This window comes from Mytilus galloprovincialis, chromosome 14 (genome assembly GCF_965363235.1).
Source record: "Mytilus galloprovincialis chromosome 14, xbMytGall1.hap1.1, whole genome shotgun sequence".
NCBI lineage: Eukaryota > Metazoa > Mollusca > Bivalvia > Mytilida > Mytilidae > Mytilus > Mytilus galloprovincialis.
The window spans coordinates 47,631,965-47,646,404 of NC_134851.1; the positions used below are offsets into that span (position 1 = coordinate 47,631,965).

Here is a 14,440-nt window from a genome sequence, read left to right on the forward strand (position 1 = left end):
AAACTAAAAACCCCAATACTGATTGTGGCGAAGTTTGGTTAAATTTGGCCAAGTAGTTTTAGAGGAGAAGATTTTTGTAAAAGTTAACGACGACGACGGACGACGGACGCCAAGTGATGCTGAATTCTATAAGCATGCAGGTGACAAATTTACAGAAGCCTTAGTAACAATGATGAACATCATATGGCAAAAAGGGGAATTACCAACAGAATGGAAAATGGCAGATGTAAAATTTCTAAGAAAACCAGGAAAAACCAGCTATTACTCATCCTCTTCTTACAGACCAATCAACCTAACTTGCATTATATGCAAACTAATGGAGAGAGTAATCCTAGAACGCATTGTGGCATATATTGAGGGTCACAGATTGATTGATTTAACTCAAGAAGGGTTCAGAAAGAATCACTCAACCACCAATGCTCTACTTCGGTTAGTCCAAACAATAGCTGATGGTTTCAATGAGGATGAATCAACTCTTGCATGGCTAGTGGACCTTGAAAAGGCATATGACTCAATATGGCGTGAGGGGTTAATGATCAAGCTGCATAAACTTGGGATAAAGGGAAAAACCTGGTTATGGATAAACAGCTTTCTCACAAATCGAACAGCCAGATGTATGCTGAATAACTTCTTTGGAGAACAATTTGATACCAAAATCGGCTTGCCACAAGGGTCAGTACTATCACCCACCTTGTTTAACATATTCATAGCTGATATAATGGATAACACAAAAGGAGAAAATTGCAAGTTTGCAGATGATGGCACTGTATGGCATAAGGGGAAAGATATAAAGGAAATGAAAGAAAGAACTTCAGAGGATGTCAAAACTATTTTAAAATGGACAGAAAAATGGAGAATTAATGTAAACCTGGAAAAGTGTGAAGTATGCCTATTCTCAAAAGGCAACACAGATGCAGAGCAGAAAACATTAAAAGTCAACTCCTTCTCCTATAGATATAGTCCAACACCGAAGCTACTTGGAGTAACTCTAGACGAGAAGCTTAAATTTGACACCCACATCAATCTGATGCAGAAGAGGGCAAATAATGCAATATATGTAATTAGAGATATTAAGGGCATGGGAGGAATATCAAGATCAAAACTACTCCAAATATACAACAGCATGGTTAGATCTATCATGGAGTATGCATGCCCAGTCTGGCAAATAACATCTGCAGAGAATATGAAGAAGTTAGAAGCTGTACAAAGAAAAGGCTTGTCAATATGCCTAGGACTACCAGGAACATCAGGTAGAGAGGCAATGGAAGTTGAAGCCAACATACAACCCATAGACCTCAGAATAGAGGAAATATCAGTACGTGAACTGGCAAAAATACAATCAAAGAACATAGCAGAACCAATTAAACAACAACTAGAACAGTATTTAACAAACAACGCAACCTATGAACAACAGGATTCTCCATTTGGTAAAGCTATAAACCAATCCATAGACATGTTCAAAGCCACGAAAGTTGACATCAAACTTATAGAACCAGAATTCACATACAAAGCTGGTGTAGATGTCATGCTAAGGAGATCACCAAGTTATTGGAGTCGTCTAGGTAGCTCAAAGAACAGAACAGCCGAACAAACTGTTGAAAGTAAACAGGTTGTAAAGGACCTATTAGGAGACAGCACAGACTCAACAGTAGTGGCATTCACTGATGGTTCATGTCAAGGTAACCCGGGACCATGTGGGGCAGGAGCAGTAGTATATTCTGGAAATAGCCAAGGCATAAGTCTAAAGAGGCCAGTAGCTAATAGAGGATCGATACTTCTTGCTGAACTAGTAGCCATACTAGTGGTCCTGGAGCACTGTATAACGACTATAAAGGACCAGTTTTCTGAGCTTAAAATACTGTCAGATAGCCAGACTGCTGTAGGCATCTTGACTCTGAACTGGAAATCTTCTAACTACATCGACACAATTACTGATATCAAAGAATGCATGGGAACGCTCTTAAGACACGGCATACTAACAACCCTATCTTGGATCCCAGGCCATGCTAATATAGCCGGGAACGAGATAGCGGACCAGTTGGCAAAAGACGCTGCAAAAGAGGCCTCATCACTAAATGATCAGTATAATGTCATAACCATGTCAGATGTAAGATGTGCAGTCAAGATGTCTACAAAACTCAAATGGCAAAGCAGATGGACAATTAGTGAAACTGGAAGACAGCTTTTCAACCTAATTCCTATCGTTGGTAAGGACGCACAACTAGACAAGCCTAACAACCAAATAGGAAGAATATTGTCAGAAATAAGAACGGGCTACAGCAGACTTAACAAATACAGAAACCAAATCGGTCAATCCCTCACGCCATATTGTGAATGCGGAGAAGAAGAAACATCAGAACACTTCCTGCTATACTGCCCAAGATACCAACAAGAAAGAGAGGACATGCGAAGACAAATGGAACTACTTAACATCGATCCAACAAATATACAGTCAATACTAGCACCACCAAAAAGAGAAACCTACGAAGCAACATCGCAAATTGTAGGGGAATATATTACAAAATCAGGGAGATTCCAAGAACTTGCAATCCCTGATTCCCGATCCTGCGCCTAAACAAGTATACCAAAGTACCGCGAGATATTACCTCGAGCAACGGTGTACCATAAGAGGAGGAAGATAGCACACAGAGAACAGTAGTGTCAATTATTGACCTTAGGATCAGGATCAGGAAAGTTCACTTGGACCTTCGGGCCAGGTGAGCTAAAAATGAAGAAAAAATTAACAAGCGTAACACAACAACATTATATACACTATTTACATTTGTTACCTGTTAAGTTTTAAATTATGTGTATTTACAAGGGATGTTTACAGGTTTTATTTTAACTTTTACATGGGAAGTTTACAGTTTTTAAAAGACTTTTTACATGATAAGTTAGAATTTTTATGATTTTTACTTTGAGCAGGAACATATATATATTTATGTTAGATATACTTCCCAGCTTTGAGCAATTCTTTAAAAAAAAAAATTACGCATACCAGAGACATAAATATGTCTTTGCGCATACAAGAATGAAGTTCTCCGTATTAAGGAGAGAGATACAGGGAATATTACAATTGTATATTGTACAATAACACTCGTTTCATTTCCCATTCCTCTATATCCCCACAGAGAAAATTATGGCAGACAAAATCCCAACTTTATTTGAACTATTTCAGCACAATATCAGGGACCAACAAAGAATTGTCATACCAATGGAAGCAGATATTGAGGACTGCACTTCACAATGGACCCGAAATACTCTAAATACGTTGGACATTGACAGCATTCTTACAAAATCATTTAATCCTATGGATTTGATCTCCTTTGCTTTTAGTGTAAACGATCCTAAAATTTTAAGTCGCGTTGAACGTTGTAAAACGGCAATAGCAAAACATAGCATAATAGGATTTGATACTAATTGTCATGTATTAGATGCTGATGAAGTTGAAAATATTGAACCCTGTGCAGCTTTTGAAATGATGGTAGCTGATTTTAAAAATCGTCATTATTATGATATAAGTAAATGGAACATTCAGCCACCTCATTGTGATGACAAATTAGATATACAGTTATATCAAAAGTAATTTTGAATTAGTTAATCATGTGATATAGCTTATAAATTTGCATGTTTTGGGATTGGAGTCAAGAGTGATTTTTTCTTTGGCCAGCTCATGGCTATTTCATTCTTAGCCAAACCCAGGAGAAAGGGGGTTCCAACCATAAGTCCCCATTCAAAAATTGTAATCCAACTTATTTTCGTGAATACTATATTTCGCGTTTAGCCCTTTCAACATGTTCAAGTCCATTTCGCCGCATTTTAATTTTGCGAATCTCAAATTTACTTGATGTAGTTACATAAAAGTTCTACATAATCGAGAGGATTTATTATCGCAAAATTCTCCTACTCGTGAAAGTCACGAAAATAAATCGTTCGCGAAAATAAGTTAGTTTACAGTACATTGATCATCACAAATAAGGGTGGTTAAAACCCCCTCCAACCTCACCCATCGATCCACCATTGCCACTTGTGCAAATTTTGTTTTTCTTAAGAACTTAAAAGTCAGGGAGGGGGAGTGTAATTAGCTTTCTCTTTTAACTGAGAGGGGTAATAGTTGGTCTCATCCTTATTTCCTGAACATCTGAAAGAATAAATGTCATATTATATCCCAAATTTGCATAAAAATTATGCGCCAGTTTCTGCATCACAATAATGAATTATGACTAAATCCTGAAGTTTAGACAAATATCTGGGTCTTGCCAAATTCCCTTTAATTTATCAACTCAATCCTGAATTCCTCAAATAGGTCTTTCTATCCATCATTAATTTTTACTTCCTCCCAAACAGGTGGACAGGCGTTAATGTTGAACCCTGCATTTAAAATCATGGAAAGTAATTTGATTATATACTATCTTCTTGAGATAAAGTTTATACTCCGGGATTTTTTTTTTTTATTACACTTTTTTTTAGATTTCAAGTTTATCATTTTTGTACACAGGCATTTGTCTCAGATTTTTTTTTCTAATATACAGGTACCCTTAATATAAGAAATATAAGTTATATTAAGGTACAATGTATATAGGAATATTTTTTTCTCAGACAAGTGCCTGTGTTTATGTAGAATGACTTGCTTATTACATGTACATACATGTATTCTTCAGATTTTAAGTTCATGTAAAATGATTTTCTTATTTTATATTTTTCAGATTTCAAGTTCATGTAGAATGATTTTAATATTTTATATTCTTCAGATTTCAAGTTCATGTAGAATGATTTTCTTTTGAACATGTTATTTTATCTGCTGAAAATCTTAAATTCTTAGAAAATGATTTGCATCTTTTTCTCTTCCTTAGATTTCAAGTTCATGGAGAATTATTTGCACAGCAACTGATCAACATTAGTATGATAAGAGAAAAACAAGAAATAACAGAAAGAATGTATCAAAGCTTGTTTCAAGAATTTGCTGCAATGTTTGGATTGACAAGTTTGTAAGTACCCCATCTTATACAAATACATATTTCACATGTATGTACATGTATAAAAATGTTCAAATATATGAGCATTATCAACATCTTAAGGTCAAAGTACATGAAGTACATTTTTAAAATCAGTCTTATATATGTACATTTATATATTATGGTTCAAGAGAGACAACTCCAAATAAATTTTAAGAAATTACAGCATTGATTTTTTTACACATTCTTTCCAGGAGATAAGCACGGGTTTGTCCAAGGTATTTACATGTTTAACCATATGGGAGATTCCTTTGTCATTATGTGATTGTCCAATACTATTTTGCTGTCCAGAATAATATTGATCTTCAAATATAAGACCAAATTGTGAATTCAGACCAAACATTATATCATATTTTTAATCATCTCCCAAAATATCAAGGAAATATTCATGTTTGCATAACTAAAATATGATCTTAATCATAGAAGGACATTAGACTAGAGAAAACAATATCCACAGGTTATATATTTTTCTTTTAAAACCATCATTTCAAGATCCTTTTACATTGTAGTTGGTGATTATTAAATTAATTGAAAAAAAAGTCATTTATCAAAACATTTGTAAAGAATTTTTTTTTTAGGAAGTTTGTCTAGAGCCTGTCAGTTAGAACCAAATAAATTGACCAGAAAAAGCAAGATATTTGCCAGAACATTTGTGAAATAAGTTTTTTATTTTTAGGAGTTCCTCTGTACTAAGAGCAGCAAATATTGAAATTGGGAATACTACAGTTACCTCCCTTCCAGACTTAATTTTCCCAGATGTCACTCATACAGATAAAGATGATGAAAGGTTAAAGATACTAGCCCTCTGTAAGGTATGTTTATTTGTATACAGCCAAGATTGATTATTTTTATGCCCCACCTAGGGGCATTATGTTTTCTGGTCTGTGCGTCCGTCTGTCCGTTCGTTCGTCCGTCCGTTCGTTCGTCCGTCCGTCCGTTCGTTCGTCCGTCCGTCCGTCCGTTCGTTCGTCCGTCCGTCTGTCCCGCTTCAGGTTAAAGTTTTTGGTCAAGGTAGTTTTTGATGAAGTTTAAGTCCAATCGACTTCAAACTTAGTACACATGTCCCCTATGATATGATCTTTCTAATTTTAATGCCAAATTAGAGTTTTTACCCCAATTTCACGGTCCACTGAACATGGAAAATGATAGTGCGAGTGGGGCATTCGTGTACTGAGGACACGTTCTTGTTAGGCAATGTTTTGAAACCTTTATGGGATAGGTCAAACATTTAACATTTTTAGAAATTTTTAAGAATTTTTAATTTACTTGTCCGTGTAGCATGATTTGATTCAGAGGAAACTCAATACTTGGTACTTTAATATATATTTTACATATTAAGTTATGGTGTTAGCCCTGTATAACCACAGGTTATTCAACTGTTAATACTAGGTCCTTAAAGGACCACTGGTCTGCAATGTATGATTTTTTTGGAAAAGATCAAGACATGCAGAAGTTCTTCTAGTATCTTTAATTTCAAGTTCACTGGGATATACATGTATATGAGATGTAAGAAGTGGCTGAAATATGGGTTAATCAGTGAAAAAGACACAATCAATATATCTGAAAGTAAAATAAAAAATTGTGCAAGGTGCTTTTTCTATTCGTCTCTATGAACAAAGAAGGGTTTGAAAGAATTCTGCTTCATAGGAGTACAAAAACAAATATAATATAAGCACATAAATGTCAATACATGAGATGAAAAATTATTTAGAAAATTAAACAAAGGAGAGGTAAACACAGTGGAAAGCAAAAGAAAGACAGGGCAAAATAAATGATAAACAACTAAAAAAAATATGCACAGAAAACTTAAAATTGAGCAACATGAACGCTTGGGATAGATCTTTGGTTTTGATAATGGATTTTATAATTCTGTGATTTTTTAGATGAATATTTTTTAAAGAATTGTGTTAAATTTAGTTTTTATGTAATGCTATCATGTCGTCGCCTGGGTCATCGTCTGAAGACCCATTTAGTGTCCAGACAATAACTTTAGTTTAAGTGAATGGATCTCCATATTTTTGGATTTACCTCCCTTACACTACTTGTAATGTAAATATGTATAATGAAATGTCAGGTTTTGGACTATTTGCAACAAAAAAAGGGGCGTCAATAGGCCAGCGTAGTGTATTGCACACAAGCAAAAAAGGGGGTAAACATTTTTTTAGGGGTGGGTTTGGGGGGGGAGATCAATATACAACAGCAAGGTGTATTGCACAACAGCATATATAGTGTATTGCACAAAAGCTAAAAAGGGGACGTTCAACTTTTTTTTGGGGGGGGGGGAATTAATTCACAACAGCATAATGAATTGCACAAAAGCAAAAAGTATATAATTTCAAATCATATAATCAATTCTAAGTTCTTTGACTACAGTTATTCTGTGTCCGAAACTTATTCTGTGTCAAATATTTAATTACAATCCAAATTCAGACCTGTATTAGGCGCAAATATTGTGTTCATTTTTGTCCCAATTGTTTCGGATTGGACCTCTGTGGTCGTATCCAGCTGTGCTCGGCGAAGCAATTTATTTAAATATTAAAGTATATAAACTGTTTATTGATTTACTTTTTTTTTACTGATAATGTTCTTACGCAATGTCTACATAACACAGTGCCACAGTATTAAAACAAAACAAAAGACATAAAAACTACAGTGACTATATATATAGCTAATTGACGCGACACAACCAAACTGATTGTACAAATCTTTTTACCAAGCTGTCCACACAAATTATCCTGTTGCTATCCAAAATTCCTTGGGAGAACTCTGGTTAATATCCAATAAAGAAGGTCTGTTGTTAATTTGTCACATGTTTAGACATCTATACATGCATACAAACAAAAACAAAACCATGTAAAAACAAATAGAGCAATATCCAATGAAATGCAATCTCAATGGTACCTTTTTATAGCTTGGTCTGATAAATTTTACTGTATTTACAGATTAAGGTCAACTTTCTTTGTATTTATTTACAGGTTAAACTGAGATTTCATTGTATTTACAGGTTACAAAAGATTTTAGGAGAAGAGAAGAATTATTTCCTGTTGATCAGGATAATAACAGAAAGAGAAAAAAAAGAGAGGACAAAGAGAAAGTTATACAGCATCTAGATGAAGTGTTACAAGGACAGCATGGTGGGGAACTCTTAGTTCATTTCCCACTGTCTGAGAATAATGGTCTTCTTGGAATTATTGTTCAGAAGACACATGTAAGCATTGTAATTGTTAAACTCTGTATTTTAAAGTAGACAGAGGTGGATTTAGAGGGTTTTTCAAGTGGCTAGGGTGGGAAAAATTGGTTGACTATATAGGGAACTACTGAAGCATGTCTCAAGCAACCCCCTCTTAGGAAGTCAGTCCTCCCCTTATGAAAATCTCTGGATCCGCCACTAGTACACCTAGAAGCTTGATTATTTTATTAATGTTTATTCAATGAGTGTTATTTGGCTTATGAGACATATTATAGTTTTTGGACCCACCAATCATAAAAACTGGATGTTGGCCATTTATTGTGGTCATAAAACATTGACTGGTGGTCAATCTAATTAGTTTTACTGATTTTTATACGACCGCAAAAATTGAAAATTTTTTGGTCGTATATTGGTATCATGTTGGTGTCGTCGTTGTCGGCGGCGTCCGAAGACTTTTGTTTTTTGCACTATAACTTTAGTATAAGTGAATAGAAATCTATGAAATTTAAACACAAGGTTTATGACCATAAATTGAAGGTTGGGATTGATTTTAGAAGTTTTGGTCCCAACAGTTTGGAAATTAGGGTCCAACAAAAATTGAATCCTTGGGGTTCTTTGATATGCTGAATCTAAACATGTACTTATAATTTTTATTATGGGTCCAGTTTTCAAGTTGGTCCAAATCGTGGTCCAAAGTAAACTTTGTTTGATATCAACAAAAATTGAATCCTTGGGGTTCTTTGATATGCTGAATCTAAACCTGTATTTAGATTTTTGATTATAGGCCCAGTTTTCAAGTTGGTCAAAATTGCGGTCCAAAATTAAACTTTGTTTGATTTCAACAAAAATTGTATATATGGGGTTCTTTGGTATATGCTTAATCTAACCATGTATTTAGATTTTTGATGTTTAGGGCCGGTTTTCAGATTGGTCCACATTGAGGTCTAAAGAGCCCAAAATTTAACTTTATTTGATTTCATCAAAAATTGAATTCTTGGGGTTCTTTGATATGCTGAATCCAACCATGTATTTAGATTTTGGATATTGGACCATAATAGTTAATGTCCAATTTAAAATCTAAAGTTTTTAAGTTTAAGTTCTTAGACCACATTCATTATGTGTCAGAAACCTGTGTTGTGTCAACTATTTAATCACAATCCAAATTCAGAGCTGTATCAAGCTTGAATGTTGTGTCCATACTTACCCCAATGTTCAGGGTTCGAACTCTGTGGTCGTATAAAGCTGCGCCCCACGGAGCATCTGGTTATCCTTTTATTAAAAAGATATACAAATGATATACTGGCTGCTAAAAACTAATTATTATTTCACTATTTGCATTTCAATAGTGATTGAGCAAAAAAAATAATATATTAGATTTTTAGCTCACCTGGCCCAAAGGGCCAAGTGAGCTTTTTCGTCCGTCGTCCGTCGTCGTCGTCGTCGTCGTCGTCCGTCGTTAGCTTTTACAAAAATCTTCTCCTCTGAAACTACTGGGCCAATTTTTACCAAACTTGGCCACAATCATTATTAGGGTATATAGTTTAAAAATTGTGTCCGGTGACCCGGCCAACCAACCAAGATGGCCGCCATGGCTAAAAATAGAACATAGGGGTAAAATGCAGTTTTTGGCTTATAACTCAAAAACCAAAGCATTTAGAGCAAATCTGACATGGGGGTAATATTGTTCATCAGGTCAAGATCTATCTGCCCTGAAATTTTCAGATGAATCGGACATTCCGTTGTTGGGTTACTGCCCCTGAAATGGTAATTTTAAGGAAATTTTGCTGTTTTTGGTTATTATCTTGAATATTATCATAGATAGAGGTAAACTGTAAACAGCAAAAATGTTCAGTAAAGGAAGATCTACAAATAAGTCAACAAGACCAAAATGGTCTGTTGACCCCTTTAGGAGTTATTGCCCTTTATAGTCAATTTTTAACCATTTTTCGTAAATCTTGGTCATCTTTTACAAAAATCTTCTCCTCTGAAACTACTGGGCCAAATTAAACCAAACTTGACCACAATCATCATTGGGGTATCTAGTTAAAAAAATGTGTCCGGTGAACTGGCCAGCCAACCAAGATGGCCGCCATGGCTAAAAATAGAACATAGGGGTAAAATGCAGTTTTTGGCTTATCACTCAAAAACCAAAGCATTTAGAGCAAATCTGTCATCAGGTAAAATTGTTTATCAGGTCAAGATCTATCTGCCCTGAAATTTTGAGATGAATTGGACAACCCGTTGATAGGTTGCTGCCCCTGAATTGGTAATTTTAAGGACATTTTGCTGTTTTTGGTTATTATCTTGAATATTATTATAGATAGAGATAAACTGTAAACAGCAAAAATGTTCAGCAAAGTAAGATCTACAAATAAGTCAACAGGACCAAAATGGTCTGTTGATTTCTTTAGGAGTTATTGCCCTTTATAGTCAATTTTTAACCATTTTGTAAATCTTAGTTATCTTTTACAAAAACCTTCTCCTCTGAAACTACTGGGTCAAATTAAACCAAACTTGGCCACAATCATCATTGGGGTAATTAGTTTAAAATTTGTGTCCCGTGACCTGGCCAACCAACCAAGATGGCGGCCATGGCTAAAAATAGAACATAGGGGTGAAATGTAGATTTTGGCTTATAACTCTGAAACCGCAGCCTTTAGAGCAAATTTGACAGGGGTAAAATTGTTTATCAGGTCAAGATCTATCTGCCCTGAAATTTTCAGATGAATCTGACAACCTGTTGTTGGGTTGCTGCCCCTGAATTGGTAATTTTAAGGAAATTTTGCTGTTTTTGGTTATTATCTTGAATATTATTATAGATAGATTAAACTGTAAACATCAATAATGTTAAGCAAAGTAAGATTTACAAATAAGTCAACATGACGGAAATGGTCAATTGACCCCTAAGGAGTTATTGTCCTTTATAGTCAATTTTTAACAATTTTCATAAAATTTGTAAATTTTAACTAACATTTTCCACTGAAACTACTGGGCCAAGTTATAGATAGAGATAATTGTAAGTAGCAAGAATGTTCAGTAAAGTAAGATGTACAAACACATCACCATCACCAAAACACAATTTTGTCATGAATCTATCTGCTTCCTTTGTTTAATATTCACATAGACCAAGGTGAGCGACACAGGCTCTTTAGAGCCTCTAGTTTATATATCTCGTAGCTAGTTCCCCTTTAATATAAAACATTGGATAAATATGCAGTTTTAGTCTTATATGTAAGAAAATTAGATTTACAAATAAGTCAACTTGGATTTAGTTATCAATTGGCCACTTACATTGTATATGAGTTAATGCCCTTGAAAGATGGTTTTAAAACATTTTAACAATTTTTGCAGAAACTATTAAAGAAAGAGGGAAATAAGCAAACATATTTAACACATTAGATCAAGTCAACATAACTAAATTATCATTCCAGTTAGGATTTATTGCAATCGTATTGCCTTTGATTTTAAAAACTTTAATAGATCGGTTTAATAGGGAGGCAAACTATATAAAGATAGGTTTAATAGAGAGGCAAACCATATATTGATAGGTTTAATAGAGAGGCAAACCATATATTGATAGGTTTAATAGAGAGGCGAAATATAGCAAAAAATAGGTTTGATAGAGATACCAAATGGACATTCAAACAAACAAGGAAAACATACTTTGACAATATTATGGCTATAAAAGAAAAAAGACAAACAGACATACAGTAGTACAAAAACACAACATAGAAACTCAAAGACTGAGCAACATGAGTCCTTTCAAAAAGCTGGGGGATGGTTTCAGGTGCTCCAGAAGGACAAGCAGATCCTGCTCCTCATGTTGCACCTGTTGTGTTGCTTTTGTTAGTAAAACCCAGTGATAACTTTAATTCAGGAGGTGTGTGAAATGTAATCAGGTGTAAACAGGTGAATATGATAATGCGTACAAGACCATCAAAAATGTCACAAAATGAGATTCACAAATAAACAAACATAACTGATTGAAATAAAGACAAGAAAAATCATAATGGCATATATTTTACTAGGTGAGTGATTCAACAAGCTATTTGAAGCCTCTTGGTTTTTTTATCAGTATTTGAAATTCTTGTCAAAAAACATTGAACTAAAACCAATTAACAAAAAATCGTGCACAGCTCTTAGGGGGATATGGTAGTTTATAATTCTAGGGGTTGGTAATCTCCCAGTAAGTATTTTAACTGAAAGGAAATTTAATCTGCCAATTAACCAAAAGTGGAATTAATTATTTGTTCTACATGTATTATATGACAAAGGAGCATCAAAGTGTTAAGTATAATACATGATATTATTTTTCAGATAACATTTTCCTATTTCCAATGCAACAAGATACAGTTTGAGGAAGTGAAATCAAGAGACCGTCACATAAACAAACCAGTTATTTACTATAGCAGACCATATAATTACTTGAAGGCAGCAGATCGAGAGGAGCTAATAAGACCTTTGTTAACATTGGGGTTCATCCAGCATTATCCATGTTGTATCAGTAGGAGGGAACCATATATTGAGACTGTTGATTAATCAGGGAAGGATGATGTCATTTTGATTTTCCATCAGACCTTTGTTAACATTAGGGTCCATCCAGCATTCCCCTTGCTGTATCAGTAGGAAGGAGTCATATATTGAGACTGTTGATTTATCAGAAGAAGATCCTTTCATTTTGATTTTCGATCAGACCTTTGTTAATATTAGGGTTCATCCAGCATTCTCCATGTTGTATCAGTAGAAAAAAGCCTTATAGTGAGACTGTGGATTAATTAGGGGAATATATTACTTTCATTTTCTATCAGACAGTAAAATCTGATTAAACAAAGAACAGGTGTGACTTGTCGATGTCAATTTAACAAAGAAAAAATGTCAATATCGTTTAAAAAAAAGTGGGTAAATTCTGGATGAACAAAGCTCATCCTGGTTAAGAGTTTGACTTCTATGGAAAAAAGACTTGTACAGACATAAAAGAACTAAAGAAGCTTTACAATACAGAAATTGGTACATGTGCACATTTTGAACATTCCCTTTGAAATAAATAAGACCAGTGATTTCCATCCAAAACTGATCAGCATCAGAAATTTAAGTTGGCAAACAAATAAAGAATGTTGAATGATAACCTCTGAAGCATTTGTTTCAACTACAATGAATAGGAAAACTCACTGGATCGTAGCATTGATCATGGTGTCAGCTATGGAGTAAAATGACTCGCAAATCAATTTAAAATATAAACTAATACCATTGTAGGTATATACATGATATACAAGAGTTAATGGAACTTTTTTGAAGAAGAATATTTTTTTAGTTCCATTAATTGTTTGCTAATGTTAATTAAAGTTGTTCCAGTTGATTGTATATATATTATATTATGTTTTTGTAAAAAAATGAGGATTTGTTGACTATCCACCATAGTTCAGATGACGAAGATATAAGTATTGTATTCAAACATTGTTCAGCCTTCAACAATGAGAAAACCCCATTCTGTATATTGTATATCGTTGCCCTATGCTATGTAGTTTCCATCTGTCAGAGGTCAATTGTCCTTGACCTCATGTTTATAGTTCAGTTATTACTATATTTTGTGTATAAAAATTTCTTACGATGTTCATGTTAGTCTGGCAGGTTTTATTTGTCTTTTACCTCATTTTTAGGGTTCATTGATTAATTATAAGTTTTGAGTTTGATTAGTTTTTTGTCTTGACGGAGTCAAAAAGCGAGACATAGGTATGCTGTTTCTGGCGGCGGCGGCGGCAGCGGCAGAACGACGGCGATGGCGTCAACAAAGTATAAGTTTGTGATTAGGTCTAGTTTATGGTGAACCACAAGTGGTAGGTCAATCATATTTGGTATGCAGTTGTATAAGCATTGGCACATCTCAATTCCATAGAGATTATTTGTCCCTGCCCCCTCAGTCATGGTCTATTGACTTCGAAACTTTTGATTATTTTACATGTATTAGTTTGTGATAAGGTCAGTTTATGGGGAACCACAGGTGGTAGGTCAATGATATTTGGTATACAGTTGTATAAGCATTGGTATATTTCATTTCCATGGAGATAATTTGGTTCTGCCCCCTTAGTCATGGTCTATTGACTTTGATAATTTTTGTAAGTTATCATTTATTAGTTTGTGATAGGTCAGTTTATGGGGAACCATAAGTGGTAGGTCAATGATATTTGGTATGCAGTTGTATAAGAATTGGCATATCTCATTTCCATGGAGATAATTT

General features: G+C 34.4%; 2 protein-coding genes across 2 annotated transcripts; both read left to right on the forward strand.

Annotated features, from left to right (window-relative positions):
• The first annotated feature begins 1,138 nt into the window (after nucleotides 1–1,138).
• LOC143058104 (uncharacterized) lies at nucleotides 1,139–2,575 on the forward strand. The gene has a single exon (XM_076231566.1). The coding sequence runs from the start codon at nucleotides 1,139–1,141 to the stop codon at nucleotides 2,573–2,575; it is 1,437 nt and encodes a 478-aa protein (XP_076087681.1).
• A 526-nt stretch (nucleotides 2,576–3,101) lies between these two features.
• LOC143058041 (uncharacterized) lies at nucleotides 3,102–12,874 on the forward strand. The gene is made up of 5 exons (XM_076231504.1): nucleotides 3,102–3,582; nucleotides 4,854–4,988; nucleotides 5,692–5,827; nucleotides 8,020–8,223; nucleotides 12,523–12,874. The coding sequence occupies exons 1-5, from the start codon at nucleotides 3,140–3,142 to the stop codon at nucleotides 12,742–12,744; spliced, it is 1,140 nt and encodes a 379-aa protein (XP_076087619.1). The 5' UTR covers nucleotides 3,102–3,139; the 3' UTR covers nucleotides 12,745–12,874.
• The last annotated feature ends 1,566 nt before the right edge of the window (nucleotides 12,875–14,440 follow it).

Coding starts and splice junctions, on each gene's coding strand:
- LOC143058104 (XM_076231566.1), top strand. CDS start 1,139: ATGGAGTATGCATGCCCAGTCTGGCAAATAACATCTGCAGAGAATATG.
- LOC143058041 (XM_076231504.1), top strand. CDS start 3,140: ATGGCAGACAAAATCCCAACTTTATTTGAACTATTTCAGCACAATATC. Junction 4,989..5,691: donor ATGTTTGGATTGACAAGTTT/GTAAGTACCCCA, acceptor TTTTATTTTTAG/GAGTTCCTCTGTACTAAGAG. Junction 5,828..8,019: donor AGATACTAGCCCTCTGTAAG/GTATGTTTATTT, acceptor TTGTATTTACAG/GTTACAAAAGATTTTAGGAG.